Source organism: Spodoptera frugiperda, chromosome 12, assembly GCF_023101765.2.
Source record: "Spodoptera frugiperda isolate SF20-4 chromosome 12, AGI-APGP_CSIRO_Sfru_2.0, whole genome shotgun sequence".
Taxonomy (NCBI): Eukaryota; Metazoa; Arthropoda; class Insecta; order Lepidoptera; family Noctuidae; genus Spodoptera; species Spodoptera frugiperda.
Genome location: NC_064223.1, coordinates 7,306,616 through 7,324,723, shown reverse-complemented (window position 1 = coordinate 7,324,723; position 18,108 = coordinate 7,306,616). Strand labels below are relative to the sequence as shown.

The window sequence follows — 18,108 nt, the reverse complement described above, 5'->3', positions numbered from 1 at the left end:
TGCTTGAGTTAAAATACATTTAATTCATTATACATAATTATTATAATGTTTTAAAAATAACAATAATTTACAAACAACAAAACTATGGATTACCATAAAATTTACATTTGATTTCTTTTCTATTTATTTATAAAACTTAATAAATTGTTATAAAGTTAATAAAGCATCTTCAGGTGACATTTCGTATCATATAATGCCAAGTTGTCGCAACTGAAACAAAATATAAAACAATATTAGATACCAAGCAAATGAAAAGCTTTACTTGCATATAATCTTTTAACATTTCAAGCAAACTGATACTGAAAGTTAGGGTTTTATTAAAATATTAGAATTAGACTAAATACTTACGAATCCTTGTCGTTCTTTTTCTTTTTGCAAAACTTGTTTGGTTTGCATGTCGTCAAACTTGACTATGGCCGCTAACACTTTAGCTAAAGTAACGGAATGTGTTCCAGAACCAGTAAGGTACTCATAAAGTATATTGCGCAAATATTCTAGCTCTGTATTTTCTTGTAACGAATGTAAATGTCTAAGACTAACGAGAGCCTCATCAAGGCGCCTCTCGAGCTTCTCATTAGACAATCTTAACTTTTCATTCTTTTCCTGAATTTGTGACATGTTACCATTCACAGATTTGTTCATTTGCTCTAAATCGTTAAGTCGTTTTTCTAATGTGCTGTTTACTTGCAATAAATTATTGTACTTTTCTCTTAACGAATTATCGTTTTCTTGTTTCGAGTTTATTTCTGGTTTAGGATAATTTTGGGACTGCAATTGATCCTTGAGTTCCAAATTTTCCTCCACCAGTAACATGTTTTCTCGTAACAGATCATCGATCTTCTCTTTCCTGAACAAAGCCTCTTTTTTCAGGTCTGTCAAATCATTAGCAATATCAGTGTTGTCAGTGGAATGTTCACTTGTAGCTATAAGCTCCCGGAGTTTATCATTCAAAACACTGTTTTCCTTTGATATTTTAGTTAAATATGTTTGTAAGCCTTCAATATCTGATTTAAAACGTCTGTTTTCTTCTTTTAAGGCGTCATAATCAGATTTCAATAATTTGTATTGATCATCTGAAGGCACGCCTTTTTCTAGATTGGTATCCTCAATGCTAGTTGAGCTCACTTTCCCAAGGTCACTTGCTTGGACACTTTTTATTTCTTCTTCGGCTGCTGTTTGTGCTACTAGATCGTCTGTTTGACATTCATTGTTTTGCGTGTTTTTACATGAACTACTTTCCAATTTTTCTATGATTTCGTTCAAATGATCTTTTTCTACTTCCATATCAGCATGTGATTTTCGTACATCATTGATTTCTATTTCGAGTTTTTTATAACTGTCAGCAATGTTCTCTACTTGAGTTTTCAGAGATATATTTTCAAGTGTTAAAGTTTTGTTATCTTCTTGTAACTTATTAATGCTGGCAATCTGTTTCTTAAGTTCTTCTGTTTGAACAGTCAATGTATTATTAATTTCATTCAAATTATCTTTTTCCACTTCCATATCAGCATGTGATTTCCGTACGTCATTGATTTCTGTTTCCAGTTTTTTATAATTGTCAGCAATGCTTTCTACTTGAGTCTTCAGAGATGTATTTTCTAGTGTTAAAGTTTTGTTATCCTCTTGTAACTTATGCATGCTGGCAATTTGTTTGTTGAGTTCTTCTGTTTGAATAGTCAATGTATTATTAATTTCATTCAAATTATCTTTTTCTACTTCCATATCAGCATGTGATTTCCGTACGTCATTGATTTCTGTTTCCAGTTTTTTATAATTGTCAGCAATGCTTTCTACTTGAGTCTTCAGAGATGTATTTTCTAGTGTTAAATTTTTGTTATCCTCTTCTAACTTATGCATGCTGGCAATTTGTTTGTTGAGTTCTTCTGTTTGAACAATCAACTTATTATTCTCATTCTTTATAGCATCAAGTTCACTTAACGTATTGTTGTGCACATCTGTGAGGGCAACTAATTCTTTGTTCGACACATTACCTTCATTCATCAAAATATTTAGTTTGTCCTCCAATGTCTGTTTCTCATTTTCCAACAGTTTTAGTTTTTCATTAGATTCAAGATACTGTGATTTCTCAAACTCCATAGCTATTTGTAGATTTTGGAAGTTGTTTTCATATTCTTTGATCTTGTACTGTAAGTTTTCTTTTTCCTCTTTAACGAAATTCAGCTCATTTATAGCTACTTCATAGCGTTCTGTAATATTTTTTACTTCTTCATCTATGAGGTTCTTTTGTAATTCAAACTCAGTAATAGTTGACTTCAAATTATTATTTTCATCACGAAGGGCATTTAATTCTAAATTCAGTGTCTCATACTTTTCTACACCTACTTTCAGTTCTTTCTGCAACTTGTTATTTTCTTGTCTTAATTCATTCAGTTTGTTATTATTGGAATTGGTTTCGCAATGCGAAATGTTGTTGAAAGCATAATTTATTTCTTTAGTTAAGGATATAAATGCTTCATTATTGATGGCTTGTAACGACTTTGCCTCACTCGAAACTAAAAAGATAAGTTTTCTTAAATCCAGAATTTCATTTCCAAGTTTTATGATACCTGCTTTCATTTTAGTGTTTTTGACGACTTTTTCGTGCATGATTGCATTCTCAGATTTCAATTCAGTAACAACCTTACGGAACTCGATATTTTGGTTTTGTAGTAGCTCATGATTTGCTAACAGTTTCTCAATTTCAGATTGTAATTTGATCAATTCATCCCTTTCTTCTTGTATTTCGGACTCTAGTTTTGCGTATTTGTCTTTCCATATACTCAATTCTTCAAAAACTTCATCTTTCTTGGAGTCTTCCAAGGCTTGATCCTTTAAGATCTTTTCTCGTTTTTGCAATTCAATTTCTAATTGTCCTATCTGAGAGCTTTTCTTGGCATTTTCTTCACTTAACTGTGTATTCCTGTTTTCTAAGTATGTGTTTCTATCAATCATGGCTAATTTCTCTGCAGTTTCTTGTTTCATTTGTAACTGCAGACATTTGTATCCTTCATCTGCTTTTGTTTTCGTTTGTTCTAAACTCTGACACTTTTTGGTCAATTCTTCTATTTGGGCCTCCAACTCGGAAATCTTAGTTTTGAAAGAATTCAGTTCAGCGATATCTTGACTGAGTTTAGCTTTTTCTGCTTCCAAAGACGTTACATTATTTTTATAGTCATTTACGACTATGTTCAATGATTGTATTTCTTTTTTGCTGGCTTCCAAATAATCTTTTAGAGATTTAATTTCTGTTTCTTTACTTTCCAACTCTTTGTGTATACTCAATTTATTTTCTGCTAAAGAAATAGCGTACTCTTCTTCTCGCTTGCTAAATACTTCTATTTTACCGCGTAATTCTGTTATTTCTTCTTGGGCTTTTTGGAAATCGAGTTCTAATGTCGATACTTCTCTCGTTTTATTAAATTCATACACATTAATTTTGTTCTGTAATTCTTCATTTATATTATTTAATTCCTGGATTTTTTGTTTGGATTCTACCAGTTGATCAGAACTGACTTTAAGTTGTTCAATTTCTTTATTTTTGTTTTCAAGTTCGTTTGATAGAATTTGTATCTCTGTAGTAATTTGGGAGTTTTTCTCTTTACTAGACTTCAAAGATTCTTTGTACTTATTCAGAAGTTGTTCCATTTTTTCAATTTTATTATTCAGTGCGATTATTTCCGCTGCTGAAGATTCTTCACTAATTTGATTTCCCTCATTATCACTAGATAGATTTATTAGTTGTACATCTCCATCTCCTTCAGATTTAGGTTTGTTCTCATTTTTATCATTACTACTAGAAATATTTGAATTACTTTGTAGTAATTGGACTTTAGTATTAAGAGCTTCGATTTTCATGCATTTTTCTTCAATTTCAACACGAAGAGCTTTTTCTAGGTGGGCCTATAAAGAAAAAAACAAAACATAAAATGTTTGTAATTTTTCCAAATATCAAAGGAAATGCAATTTCATATGAATAATACCTTTGCACTTTGTTCCAACGCACATTGCTCTCGAAGTTCTGATATTCGTCTTAAGGCTTTATCTTGTGTTTCGACCAAGACACTCTGAAAACGAAAAAGAAATAAATATTTATATGCCGATATGAAAAGGGGTATAATAAAACTTTTATTAATAAGGTGACATTTACCCTTGCTTTAGCATTTTCTCTTTCCAATAATTTGTAGTGACGAGCTAAGTCACCATATTGGGTTCTGTACTTAGTGTATCTTTCTTGTGTGCGTCGGTATGCAGCATATAGTTGTTCTTTTGTGACCCGATCAAGACTGACATTTCCACTGGAGAAACCTCGCTCTTCAGCTTCACTAGCAGAGACTTCCATATCAGACTAAAAAATAAACATTTATTATATGAAAATTCAAATTGTTTGCTATGATTTGCAACTATTTCTAGATTGTTATGCCCAAAAATGTGTTAATGAATTATTTTAATCGACTCTGGATTTATTTTGAGTATTGTACTTTATGTTCAAAATTGTTACAATATTGCAGTTTTATAGCAGTGAAAATCGCAACAAGCAAATTTGCAGCAGTGTTTCATATTTTAAATATACAACATGAGAGGATGTGAGGATGATTATGAAAATCCTGTATGTGGTAACTTACCTGTAAATGGTACATAGAAGGAGTTTCATAACTTGGTAGTCTGAAGGATACATCACTTGCAAATGAGCTGTTTGATAGTCGCCTTTGTCTCTGATGGTCCTGAAATTAAAAAATATTTATTTAATACTTTTTTTATGTTTGTATTAAATATATTTAACATTTTCTTTTTCTAACTCTTTAAGATGCCTCCATGCAAAAACCATTTACCGTTCTCTAGCAAAATCATACCAAAATTGTCTTACAAACTTGAAAATTCTATGTGCTAGTGTTGGACAAGCTGTATCAATAAACTGTTTAATACAATATAAATGTAACTGGTTAATGCTATTAATAAAAGTACTGAAAACATGCAATGGTATGAGAATAAGGAAAATATTAGAAGCTAAATAAAAGGATTTATTTCTCATTATTTTCTATACAAGTATCGAGAGCCATGCTTTGGTACGAAGGGGTCGACTCAGCTATAGATATAACTGGAGATAAACAATGCTTGCATTGTGTTTCGCAATCCTCAAATTCCTGCCAGCAAAAACACTGCACTTGTAATGTATCTGGTTCTTACCACCAGGTAATCAGTTTGCTCATTTACCTTCTGGCTTAGCTCCATAATAATAAAAAAACTGATTGTGGAATGAGCACTGAGATTCACTGACAGGCAGACTGACTGCCTGCCTTATTAATTGAAATAAAAACTTTCACTTTGACTTACAAGGATATCGTGTGAAGACATGTAGTCCACTGGTTCAGTAGGCTGTAAGGGTTCCACAAGGGCCACATCTTGGAATGTATTCTGCTGACCATTTGGTGATGATGATTGTGCCTTAGCTGGGCGAGGTTGCTGGCCATCTACAATAAGTATATTTTTTTTTTAGTTGCACAGTACCTAGTGTCGTTTCTGTTTATGGCAAAAGGCTCACCCTCTATGTAAGACTCATAACATAACTGGTGGGAATTCAATTGATTGTTTTACATTGATAAGACAAGAACACTTAATTAAACAGATTCTTAAACATTCTAATGCTTCAGGTAGCAGGAAATAAGCTAATTGGAGTCATATTGAACAACAAACCAGTCATAAAATAAAAATACAAAGTGATATTATGTTATTTGATACAATTTATATTATAAAATTTTAATAATTCAGAAGCTCAGCGAACAGTAATATAATTATGTCAACTTACCATTATCTCCAATTGAGAATAAATCACTATTTGTGATATCAGTTATACTACTGGAGGCAGATGTGACAGCAGCCTGTATCAAGTTTTTATCTTATTAGATACTTATTATGTAGTAGTACACCAACATGTCATTACAAATGTTTACTAAACTATATTGAACATTATGTAGAACAAATAAAAGGAAAAGAGAAAGTAAATTATATACGAAAACCTGATTACGATTAAAATTATGATTTATTACGTAGTACACATATTTCCAATAAGTAGGTCTAACTAAGCAATAAGGTCACTGGCACATTATTGATTGTTTACAATAAACACAAATCACCTGAGCAGCCTGGGCAAACTGCTGAATCCTCTGGGGCGATGATTTCACCTCCTCAGCCAATTTGTCCTTTAGTTTTTTAAACATTTTAATTTAAACTTAGGTACTTGACACCTTTTCACATAAATTCATTATACTTAGCCCGAGCTATCATTGCATTGGTGTGTTGTACGAGCATATAGATAAGCAGAACTAACACACCTAGTAAATTCACAATGCCTGGTGGAACAGTTAAGACGATAGCAGTAATTATTGGTGTCATGTATTTTACTTCAGTTTGCAAAATTATTGTAGTGTTGTTCGATCGTCGATCCTATTCTTCGATCCGTTCTTCTAGTTTTCACTATGGTATATAATTAAGCAATGACTATACTAGGTACTTCATCCATCAAATGATGTACTGTGGTTGTGGTATGTAAGTATGTACATAACTATGACACAGAGCACAGACCGAAAACACTTTTGTGTATCTATTTAGGTAAGATGTCGATGCTGTTTTGCACACAACTTACAAAATTTCCACAAAGATCACCCACAGGAAGATAACCGATTTTTGTAATATTTTATTAAGTGCAAAATGTAAATAACTAATATCAACAGTTTGTGAAGTAAAGAATTTTCCTGTTTGGTTTTAAGATAGCTAGGGATTACAGGGCGTTTTTTGTATTATTGTAATTCTATTACTTTTAGTAATTTACTCCATAGACTAAATAGTTACTTTTAAAAGTTTTGTTTATACATAACTTATGTATAACTCTCTGGTATTATGTGACAGCTAGCGGTGACAGTGACAGATAGCTTATCAGTTGATTGTGTTGATATATATAGTTTTTATTATTGATTCAGCTAGAACTCTATAAAAATATTACCCAAAGTTACGGAAAAATGTGGTTATAAACCCTCATTTTAGTTTGTTGAATTGTTATCGTCATATAATAAATATCTATAAGATATTATACGTTATACAATTAATTATACATCCGTTTTCTCCTTAAGTACGTGTACCCTTTTTTAACATTCGTCGACTTTTTAGCTTTTGTCTCTTTATCAACGTAAGTAAGTGCTTTATAATTACACAAACAAATCAACTAAGCCATTTTCGTGAACTATTGAATTAGCAGAAAAGAAAGTTTTGAAATAGTCTGTTCATTAAAATATTAAAAACTTATAATGGAATTTAAACGTAGTTCTGAAACAATTCAGTATATTAGGTACAATAGCATGTATTATTTTTGTTTTTGGTTAGTCTGATGACGTTTGCTTGTTTGCTCCAAATGGCAAAAATTTACCATGGAATTCTAAAACTACATGCTTACAATTGAATAACTTAATGATTAATCTGTGACATAATATTATTTAATTAGTATCTTTTTTTTTAGGATTCGACATGGATGACGACAAATATGACATACTCAATGATGATGTATGTGTAGGGCTAGAAAATGATGATTTCAGGTAAATAAAAACTATTTATTGTATGTATTTTATACTTTTACATAACATTTTTGTACCACTTAGTATAAAAATACATAAATTGAATATTTTCTTTTTGACTTTCAGTGCATATCTTGATGATGATGAACCAGCTGGTGATAAAGAAGGAAACAATACTAAGGATGATAATGTTTATGGACAACAAAAGGGATCAGGAAACTATGGAGCTGGTGGTTATTGGGTCTCAGGGCAGGGATCTCAGTATACATGTGGAAGAAGTGGACCACCATTCCCACCAAAAAATAACAGACTTAATCCTATAGGTTTCTTGATGAGTAAGTTATATTATTTTTTCTTTTTCTTCCCCACCATCTCTTAGCAGATGTGTTGTGTCTTAATATGTTGACTTTAGAGGGTTAGTTTCCCATTAGAAGACTCCATCCGGGCTTTAGGCGTTTGGCAAAACAAGGTTCAGAACTTCAGAGTGTTCTGTTTTGGAGTGGTTGTATGGATATTTCAAGCCAATCATCTACTCTATTAAGACTTGTTTGTAAAATGTCTGAGGCTGGATTTTGGATTTGTGCATCTCAATTACTTGTCATTAATGCAGTGTCATCAGCAAATGTAGACTTCAACCAAATTGTTTAATGAGTATTTATTTTCTTTTGTTTAGGGTGTGGGGTTCCAAAGCAGAATTTGCGAGGGATACCTAAAGCACTACTTAGACTTATGGAGCCACAATTTTGTGGAATTTGCAATATGAAACTTGAAAATGATAACTCAAGTAAGTAGAAGCATCATTCACAGTAGTTATCTCATAAGCCATAATTATAACCCAATAAATCACCAGTCAGCAGTAGAGTGAATCTTTTGCTAATACATAATTTGATACTGGTTTTAACCGACTAACTCCAGGATTACTTATATCTCTACATTGCCTTATGTAAATACATAATTTTTAATTTTTACAGCTCGTTTACATTATATTTCTAAAAACCACGCCAGGAAGCAGAAAAATTGGCTCACTCAACAAGCAGAACTTGGGCCTCAACGCCCCTATGAGGTAATTGGACAATTTGACAATGTGATATTTCAGTAGGTATTCTGTCGACAGTATCTGTTCACATAATAGTATAGGAATAGGATCTAGCAATAAAACAATAAAACCACAGTGCTTCTGTTCTACAGTGTTATAATTGGGTCTTTATAGTGCTGTAGGTTATCAGAGATGCTTATAGGTTGAAATTAAATTGTATTTCTTATTTCACATATGTTATAGTTCTTTGGCTCCTTGATATTTCTTGTTAGTTTGCTTGTGATGCTGTTTACATCTCATCTTGTATGTTGGATGGTCAACAGTAAATACCAAGTGAACATTATGTGAACTCCATCGACTGGATAGAAGATTACATTGATCAAATTGTCCAGCTTCACGTTTATTCTTTCTCAAAACGTGAAGTCCTATAAATGTATAGTGTGGTACAACACTATTTTAAGATAGGTACAACTGTTATGCAATTAAAATATATAAATATAAATTATTAGCATTGCCGTCCATGAAATATTTTATAACATAAGTATCAACAATTTAACTGAAATAAAGAATTATAAAGGCACGTCATAAATTAGCAATCAGTCAAAGCCGACTCATCGTAGGATGCCTAATTCAATTTGCTAAAAAATAACTTTTAATTTACTACACTTATGTTTTTAGACTGCATTCAAATCACGTGATTTGTATTGCGAGCTGTGTGATGTTCACATCACATCAAAGAATCACGCTGACTCACATTATTCGGGGAAATCACATCGCGGGTACGTTAATATTCTTAAGTAAAATAAAATGTCACGTATATATCACGTCTTTTAATGCTCGAAGGACTATGTAGAGGATTACTTAATTAATGTACCTACCTAACTGACTTCTATCTACCTATTGATTTCTTCTACTATGCTCTTGAGCCCCACACAGTAATGTGTTATTTTATTTCAAGGGTTGTCGAGGGTCGAAGAGAGCCAAAGAACCGATATTTGTTGCAAAGAGACATGGAAGGTCGTTAGTAAGTACTTTTATTTAACTAATAGCTTTTATGGCCTAACGTAAGTTTAACGTATTCTAAAATAAGTATACGTGTAGAAGGTTCTAATACAAGACGTTGTTTTATACTTTTATTATAGTAATTCACTAATTCGTCGGGAAAAGAAGTACCTAAGATCCGCTGAAGCAAGTGACAAGTCTACCTCGAAGCCTGCCGAACCTGCCAAAGAAGTCACGCGTCCCGATTTAGAACTGTGCTGCAAAATCTGCAAGGTATAGGGTATTGAACTGTCATTTTATTTCAGCTTAGCTTCGTATCTACTTGTATTATTTTCAAAAAATCGACATCGGTGCAGTTCTTGCAATGCTATTTATGCTGGGCCCTTGGCCTAATTGACGTATAGTACCAAATATACAATGTGATAGGGGCGAGACTTCTAACCCGTTAAGGCTGAGTTCTACACCTAATTTTATCGACAAAAGTCGGGGGTCGAATTGGTCGAATCCCCTCCCCCTAAAAGTTATGGCTATTTTAATATTTTTTTTACTTTTTTTGATATCAAAGGTTGTATGCGTCGTAGGAACAAAAAAAAACGACAAACGGTAGCTAATAACCTTGGCTAACTAATTCATTACTTTTTTCTTAATATGTTTGATAATGTTTTGGTGAAAAAAAAATCATTTGTGAATTATTTTTACCGAAAACATCACTATTTTTCAATATTTTCAATTAGGGGTTCGAAGAAAACATTTGTATTCATATAAACTTAAATTACTCATTATGTTTTTGTTATATTATCTGTTCTAAATAATAACATTTGTGTTTAACTTTGTTATTAAATATTTAGGTAATTTCAGGTTACGGTTACATGCATCGAGCAGATGACTAGTCATATGAACGGTAAAAAGCATCTCTCGAAAGAGAAACAACATATTCTTAAAATGATGAAATTGAAACCTGGTGCTTCTGAAAATCCAAGTAAGTGAGATATAAAGGCTATTTAATTATATCCAGGCTGATTTGTTATTAGAGCAGCAATCTCGTGAGTGGTTATAGAACAATCCTTTTCAACATTTCATGATTATGTACTACTAGTAAATAAACTTTTAAAGTCAGATAATTAAAAAAAAAACGGAACGCGTGTTTCTTTTTTGTTAATTCAGTTTTAGTGTTTCGGCGTGGTTCATTTTGAAGATAACATATTTTTATAACTATTCATTTTCGCCTATCCGTTTGTTCGGCAATAATGTTGGAAATGATCTGTCCTATAATCTAACGCGAGATTATGCTCTAATAACAAATCACTCTGTATATAAATAAATATGCTAACCGATACTATGCTTTCAGATAAAACGGTTACTGCTGATGCCGCCTCAGAAAACGCAGGTACGTCGGTATTTTGATAGTAAATGATAGAGTATTCCTATTTTTTATTTATGTATATTACGTATGTTAAATACTCTACTGCAGCGCTACAGATGCTGCATCAATTTATAGATGAATATTTTTCAACTTTGCCTACACTTATTTAATTTCTTTTTCCTACTCAACTTAAGATGTCTTCTTTATGAACTGATTACCAATATTTATTTTGTGTTACCTTTAAGCAATTAGATAATCTAAAAAAGTTAGATAGATTGTGGTGACAATTTCTACAAGTTACGAATATTTCCTATTTTAGCTGCTAAAACTTCAGAAACTCGGGCACAAAATGTGTGTGAAGATGATGGTTGGTGTGATGGTGATGGTACTTGGGAAGAATGAAGATACTTAAAGAATACCAGTATGGTAGGTAACACAATGAGTTAAAATAAAAATACTAATATTGAATAGAAGGTATACAAGATTTATTGTAGTAAAAAAATTAAAATGTTTTATAAAATTCTGTTTTGTTGGGTTGCTTTACAGGTTACACAATATGTTTGTGGAACGGTACATTATTCTTTTTTTTCAGGCTGCTCGTTATGGAACGGGTAACACTGCCGGGATTCTGGAAGAGTGCATTTAGATATAAATATATGTATAATTCCACTTTATGAGAAATACATTTATTTCACTGAGTTTAAATCACACATTAATCTTTACTTCTTTAGTATACCTACATACACAGTATAGACCGTAAGCCGGACAGCATTATATGGAGACCCGGTAATACAGAATATTACATACATATATATATTTATTGATATTAGTGTTATCAGACGACGTATAATCCTCCACTTTATAACCAGTTGACAGATTCCTTTCTTTAAAAATACTGTGCTAACTATAAACTAGATAGTTTCTAATGGGTAAGCAACTACTATAATTTTATTTATTACTGGCTGGCTATCACTGGTCAACTCTCGGCGGACATTGCGGCCGACATGCATAACGCTAAATAATATATACATCTATTCGATGACTGAGGGGAAATAGCGGATAAAAAACGGAGCCTGGCTTACGGCCTAATAGGGATGAAAATTAAAAATATGTTCAGTCTGTCCATAAGATATGGAAATAAATATATATGTATCAGGCACTACTTTTTTATTTTGTCATTAACGTTAAAATACTTAGATGATAAAACAGAATTAAGTTTAGGAATATCATAATAGGAGGTACTTACGTCACACGCTCATATAAAACGTAGCAACTCTTGACGTCACACGATATTTCTAAGCAATATATGTATCGTCGAAAGTATTTAATTCTGTAATAAAAATGAAAACTTAAAACACTAGAGTTTTAAGTTAATCTACCAGACGGACATTAAAGTAAAAGTTAGGAAACTACCCTATCATGTCTTGTGTTACCACTTTTTATTTTACATGTTAGTGAAATACTTGCAATATTTACTATACATAGGTATAGTAAATATGCCATTCTGAGAGACAGAGGGAGGAGGAGAGATTTTACGGAATGCCAAGAGGGTAGGATAAGGAATGCCTAGGAGAAGGAAATTTATGTGTCTCACTCAACTACCTATGCAAATATTTAAGATTAGTCGAATAGATTTAGTGTAAACAGGCAACAAACAAACTCACTTCCACACTCAATACACCTCAACTACCTAAGTAGTTGAGGTGTTCTTTAAACTTGCACTTGTTATATTGAAGTAGGTAAATAAAGCCACTTACTAGCAACACGTGTTTCTTCTGCGTCGACGTCGTAGGCAGCCGTAAGTGCAACAATACCATAGAACTGACCCGAGCACCAGCAGTAGAACGACTACCAATACTGCTTGTATTTTAGGGTCATTTACGTCTAGTTTAAGTCCTGCATCTGGAGGAGCACCGGCTCCACCTTTTGCTTTGGTTGAAGAACTTTTTTTGACGGCCGATGGAGTTTTGGCCATTTTTGGAGTTGTTTTAGATTCATCTATTTGTCCCATTTTTCACCATTCTTTTAATATATCATTATGCAAAGCCATATTTTTTGTTACGTTTTTTGTAAGTAAATATCTAGGTAGGTACTATTTTATATTAGTTACATGTTAATGGAAATTTTGTATTGAATTTTGACATTATGTTTTCATAATGCCTACTGCTACCGGTCATCAAATTGATTGACAGAAAGTCTTGATAGAAGAAAAATGCTAGGTAATCAATATTGCGCTTTACTTGTCACTGGTATCACTACTAAGTAGGTATTATTTAAATTACTGGATAGTCGATTCAACATCTATTGCTTTTTCTTTTTAAATGTCTAGTAAGCGTCAAGCTCAAACATACCCGGAACAGTAATAGGATCCCTCTTTAGGGTATTTATGTTCTGTGAATAGGATATGTGGATCACACAGAGCGGTTACGTGCGGGAATTGTACCCGCGACTGGCCGGTCCGGCTCAGCTGGCGCCAACCGTACAGTTGATATCATTAACTTACCAACCTATTCAGTTTCTTTTCTGAAAAGAATTATTTGAAGTGCGTAGTAGTAGAAATTTACACTAATTATATTTGAATTTAAATTAGATACCCTGCTTGCGAGCGGAAAGAACCTGGGTACAAATTATTTATATTTTCTCTACAAAGGTCCACTTTTGTCAATTAGGTAAATGTATCTCTAAATTTTTAGATATAAGTATCTAAAAAAACTAAAAGTCAAACCTTGTTTCAAGTAATAGCTGTATAAATAAGTTAAAAGTAGTTAAAACACAGAAGTTACCTATTACAGGTAACTATTCCGAAAGTAAAACAAAGATATAATGCGTAGAAAGTAAAAATTAGTATATTATGTTCAAAAATTACAAATTAATATAAAAAAAAATAATTTTTAATATTGCACGAACATTATAGTTTAGCTCAGCTATAAGGCTACTTATAAGTGAGCTTGAATACTAAAAACATACCAATTTGGTAAAATTATATGTTCATTGTAAATATCCTTTGTCACTGTAATTTTTTGTTGGCTATCAATATCAAACTTTAGCGTGATTGGTTCTTTAGACGCAAAATGATCACCAGGGGTTTCCTTTAGACATTTGAAACAGTTCTCTACGTAATTGAGAAAATATACTAAGTAGTCGATGGCTACTTGTGGATTCCATTCATCCTGTAAAGAACAAAAAAAAATCTTATTATAACTATATTCTAATTCATTGACTGCACTAACTGCAGTAGCTGGTTGATCAACTAGAAGGATTATGGGGCAAACGAGTGCATGGCTAATAAGTGCTTTCCTGTATGCTTAGTATGAATTTGCTTTACGTTTAAAATAATCGAAATAAGAGCGCGTTCGGCGCTCTTATTGGTTGTTGTGAGGGATACTAATTTAAATTACTATTAGTAATTCTTTCACTCTCTAACTCTGAAGGAAAAATAAAAAGTCTAGTCTTATGAATATAGGTAGATAACTGATTATTCTCTTTAACTTACTTGACAGTATTTTACAATGTCTTCAGTATCAAACCATTGTACCCTTTGAATAATGCCGTCATCATTTCTGTACCCAACAAGTAATCCCTTTAGTCCTGCTAGGTAACATTGACACCAACAACGGATCATTTTATATCTTCTGCAAAAGAATTTTTTTATTATTATGTTGGCCATTTCTTGGAAAAGTTAATTCAAACAAAGTAAACTATGTGGGATTTATAACAAAAATTGTAAAGGCAAGTAGTGGGCAAACATTTAATGTGTTTGTCTTTATCAAGAGTATTAATTTATTAAAGGTAAAATTGTGTTAAGGTACTTACTTGAAATTCTGTTCTTGCCTTTTGTTATGTATTTCCCTATTCGTTTTTAGCTCTACAAACTTGTTGCTTCTCAAATATTCCAAATTGGTATTTACATCATGTGTATTTGGAGGTCCTCGTGCGGTTCTTGTGGCCAGCATTCCATCAATTTGAGCGCCATAGAATAACCTGTGTTTACCTAACTGAGAACTATAATACATAGAAAATTCTTCATTTTCCACTACTGGTTTCTTTATGTTAGGTTGTATACGGGGTATGTCTGAAAAATACCAATAAAAAAGTTATATCATTACCTATATCTTAGTAAAAATTGGCTAAATTAGAGAATTGCATGTAGGTTATTCAAGTCTTCAATAGTTTAAGTATTCATTATTTCCATGCATTGAAAAATGCCATTACAAATTATTTACTAACCGCCATACTCAGTCATTTAATGGTTACTTAACCCAGTCCATAGCAATTGATTTTCGAACAAAATCGTTATGAAGGAATAGTTTAAGTAACCATTAAATGTCTCTGAATGTGGCAGTTAATTCTATTGACCAACTAATATTGTGTTAACATTTCGGTTAAACAGTCTGCAGAAAATTACCTGACAGCATGTATTGCTCAAACTTATAGCCCCAAGCACAAAACTTGGCATTATGTGCAGTTGGATTGCGATTTTGCGAGTCTTGAGCAGTATTAACTGAACATAGGTAGATGCCCTTTTTTAATAAGCTGGCCACAACGCTTATTGGTTCGCGGGTGTATACGGCCGTCATAACACTAATCAAAGTTCGACGATACGATATAAAAGTTGTGTCAATGGGATCATTCAAAAAATCTAAGCGGTATCTTTGGTCTAGGAGAAATCTCAGCATAAGTGATATTTTTTCGTCGTTTTCGTCTGTCGTACGCTTAACAGCATTTTCGATGTTGTGGTTTAAATCGTAGCTAATCGCTCCTTTCGGTATTGATGTTAAATACTTCAGTTGCGACAAATTATGATGATATTTGCGATGTACATCAACGCTCATGTAGCCAATTATATAGGGATAACCCATATCAAGATGTTTTTGTTGATTCTCATCCATTTTTCTGTTCATAATGTTATATTTTCCAATATAAAATAAATATTTTGCCATTAAATAAAATAAAAAAAACTTCAAAAAGTGTTATAAGTATGTAAACAAAACACCTTTTGTATTTGTTTTCATAATAATATCATGTCTGTCAATGTCAACAAATTATTGTCAGGTGTGTCAGAATAGACCATAGACTGAACTGTAAAGTTGTTTGTAAAAAAATAAATAAATTTAAAAAATTAAAAAACCCGACTGCGTAAAAAACACTTTAAATAAAATCTGAAAAGTAAAAAACAAGCTTAGTCTAAAAGTGTAGATAGCAATGCTATTACCACAAAATTAAATAATTTCATAATCAATACACAAAAAATAATAATCTTATGCGAAACATAATTGAGTGCAACAGTCGGGACCCAAATTGAATGATTTTAGTCTCGTTTATTTAATGGGTCCCGACTGTTACACTCAATTATGTTTCGCATAAGATTATTATTTTTTGTGTATTGATTATGAAATTATTTAATTTTGTGGTAATAGCATTGCTATCTACACTTTTAGACTAAGCTTGTTTTTTACTTTTCAGATTTTATTTAAAGTGTTTTTTACGCAGTCGGGTTTTTTAATTTTTTAAATTTATTTATTTTTATTTAACACTTTTTAGTTAGTTATAATACGGCTATGTGTTTCTCAAGATTTCACCCGCGACACGAGAGAACTACTTCCAATACCAAGATAATAAAAAAAAATACACGTCGATCCAGTTATTTTAGATTGATTGCGTAACACAAAGAGAGTAAAGGAATTAGAAAAAGAAGAAAGGATTAAGGGCAATAAAATTTACTATTTACAAATTTCGTAAACAGTCTAATTCTTTAAAAGAATTTTCGTCGTGTGGACTATTAAATTTTTTTTTTTTTAATCTTTTATTGTGAGGGGTTTTTTGTCCGTAATAGTATTAATCCTTATCCTTTTAAATAGTCTATTTATTAATTTTCTACATTAAATGAAGATAAAATTTGCTCTTTACACTGTTTCAAAATTTCTACTAGTTTTAGACAAAAAACGGTCTTTACAGTTGACGCGTCGCGTGGGCTATAGGTAAACGACTATGTAGATAGATTCCTTATTTAACGTTCAGCAAAGCGAGGGCGGGTCGCTAGTCCTTTATTTATAAATAAATTCATTGTAAATAATTTAGTTAAGACGTACTTTTATTATCACTTTTCACTTTTAAGTTCAGACACCTCTAGTCAATCGCGTCGCGTAGTACCTATACGAGTATTTAGTTTGGATAATAAAGAACATAATTGCACATAGTATTTTTTTTCTATATGTCAGTGATATACCATTTTGGAATCCTCATGATGAGCTCTTTAATTTGATACCCATATAGTAGTAAATAAAAAAAAATTTTTTTTTTACTCCTATCTAGGGCGCCTCACGGCCGCCATGTTGGTTTTTGTTTTACGTCACATATCTAAGAACACTTGGGTAATTAAGACGAATCCAACGATACCCTGATTGTCGAAATCCATCAAGCCGTTTCGAAGAAATGAGGTAATAAAGAATATTAGGCTCATACATACAAGATACGCGCGAAAAACATAACCCTTCCTTGGCAGTCGGGTAAAAATGAAGTTGTGAAAAAGGATGTAGATATTCTATAAAGAATTGTATGTAAATAAATTGTAGAATTGTTGCAGCCCTGTGATTTATTTTTTATTTATAGTGAGTGTCGAGTTTATCGTCGAAGTTGCTGTGTTATTTTAATATTTTATGGGAAAAATATTGACCAAAATTATCAAGATTTGTAAATAAATTCTTCCACTCTTTCTTTTTTTGTACCCATTGATTCCATTTTCTTGGAGTCTATGCATTCAGCAATTGGGGACTTCCCGGTGGGGAGATATGGCCTTACCATAATTAAGTAGGTACCTGCTTGGTTTTACTAATCACACTCATTGGTAAGGAATGCAAATTCGTTGTTTTAAAATCCGGATTTTTGGTCTAACCGGATGTTTCATGAAAATAAACCAATCTACTCGTATTAGTTTATTAAATAGGAAGTCCCTAAAAAAGAAAAAAATCTAAATGTAATCGGTTAGGAATTTGGCACCCTCCCAAGACTCCTAAAATATTCGATATCTCTTCGAATTTAGTAGCCGAGTCCTTAATCGTTTAAAAGTTGAGTGAAAATGTGCGGATATCCGGATTGCATACCCTACTCACGTGCATTCCCCGTAAAGTAAAAGATGTGGGGCCTTA

At 32.2% G+C, this 18,108-nt stretch overlaps 3 protein-coding genes across 7 annotated transcripts; 1 reads left to right on the top strand and 2 right to left on the bottom strand.

Moving 5' to 3' along the window:
• Positions 1 to 3: 3 nt before the first annotated feature.
• LOC118262310 (golgin subfamily A member 4) lies at positions 4 to 6,532 on the bottom strand. Its single transcript, XM_035573543.2, has 8 exons — positions 6,132 to 6,532; positions 5,804 to 5,876; positions 5,332 to 5,468; positions 4,623 to 4,721; positions 4,148 to 4,345; positions 3,981 to 4,064; positions 349 to 3,900; positions 4 to 210 (listed from the first exon to the last, which is right to left on the bottom strand). The coding sequence occupies exons 1-8, from the start codon at positions 6,213 to 6,215 to the stop codon at positions 187 to 189; spliced, it is 4,251 nt and encodes a 1,416-aa protein (XP_035429436.2). The 5' UTR covers positions 6,216 to 6,532; the 3' UTR covers positions 4 to 186.
• Positions 6,533 to 6,933: 401 nt separating this feature from the next.
• LOC118262312 (zinc finger matrin-type protein 3) lies at positions 6,934 to 11,673 on the top strand. 5 transcript variants are annotated; one of them, XM_050697790.1, is made up of 12 exons: positions 6,934 to 7,123; positions 7,508 to 7,583; positions 7,689 to 7,897; positions 8,236 to 8,346; positions 8,534 to 8,625; positions 9,277 to 9,377; positions 9,557 to 9,622; positions 9,741 to 9,873; positions 10,459 to 10,579; positions 10,949 to 10,987; positions 11,283 to 11,389; positions 11,556 to 11,673. In XM_050697790.1, the coding sequence occupies exons 2-11, from the start codon at positions 7,516 to 7,518 to the stop codon at positions 11,363 to 11,365; spliced, it is 1,023 nt and encodes a 340-aa protein (XP_050553747.1). In that variant the 5' UTR covers positions 6,934 to 7,123; positions 7,508 to 7,515; the 3' UTR covers positions 11,366 to 11,389; positions 11,556 to 11,673. The 5 variants fall into 5 exon arrangements, with proteins under 5 accessions (XP_050553747.1, XP_050553746.1, XP_035429438.2 ...); XM_050697789.1 differs by having other exon boundaries at positions 6,934 to 7,129; XM_035573545.2 differs by having other exon boundaries at positions 6,934 to 7,184.
• LOC118262311 (decapping nuclease DXO homolog) lies at positions 11,427 to 15,981 on the bottom strand. Its single transcript, XM_035573544.2, has 6 exons — positions 15,369 to 15,981; positions 14,777 to 15,035; positions 14,457 to 14,595; positions 12,721 to 14,133; positions 12,210 to 12,293; positions 11,427 to 11,591 (listed from the first exon to the last, which is right to left on the bottom strand). The coding sequence occupies exons 1-4, from the start codon at positions 15,901 to 15,903 to the stop codon at positions 13,900 to 13,902; spliced, it is 1,167 nt and encodes a 388-aa protein (XP_035429437.2). The 5' UTR covers positions 15,904 to 15,981; the 3' UTR covers positions 11,427 to 11,591; positions 12,210 to 12,293; positions 12,721 to 13,899.
• Between the last annotated feature and the right edge of the window lie 2,127 nt (positions 15,982 to 18,108).

Coding starts and splice junctions, on each gene's coding strand:
- LOC118262311 (XM_035573544.2), bottom strand. CDS start 15,903: ATGGCAAAATATTTATTTTATATTGGAAAATATAACATTATGAACAGA. Junction 14,596..14,776: donor AGGCAAGAACAGAATTTCAA/GTAAGTACCTTA, acceptor ATTCTTTTGCAG/AAGATATAAAATGATCCGTT. Junction 14,134..14,456: donor ACATTGTAAAATACTGTCAA/GTAAGTTAAAGA, acceptor TGTTCTTTACAG/GATGAATGGAATCCACAAGT.
- LOC118262312 (XM_050697790.1), top strand. CDS start 7,516: ATGGATGACGACAAATATGACATACTCAATGATGATGTATGTGTAGGG. Junction 8,626..9,276: donor GGCCTCAACGCCCCTATGAG/GTAATTGGACAA, acceptor TTATGTTTTTAG/ACTGCATTCAAATCACGTGA. Junction 9,623..9,740: donor AGAGACATGGAAGGTCGTTA/GTAAGTACTTTT, acceptor CTTTTATTATAG/TAATTCACTAATTCGTCGGG.
- LOC118262310 (XM_035573543.2), bottom strand. CDS start 6,215: ATGTTTAAAAAACTAAAGGACAAATTGGCTGAGGAGGTGAAATCATCG. Junction 4,346..4,622: donor CTTCTATGTACCATTTACAG/GTAAGTTACCAC, acceptor TTTATTTTTTAG/TCTGATATGGAAGTCTCTGC. Junction 4,065..4,147: donor GAGAAAATGCTAAAGCAAGG/GTAAATGTCACC, acceptor TTTCGTTTTCAG/AGTGTCTTGGTCGAAACACA.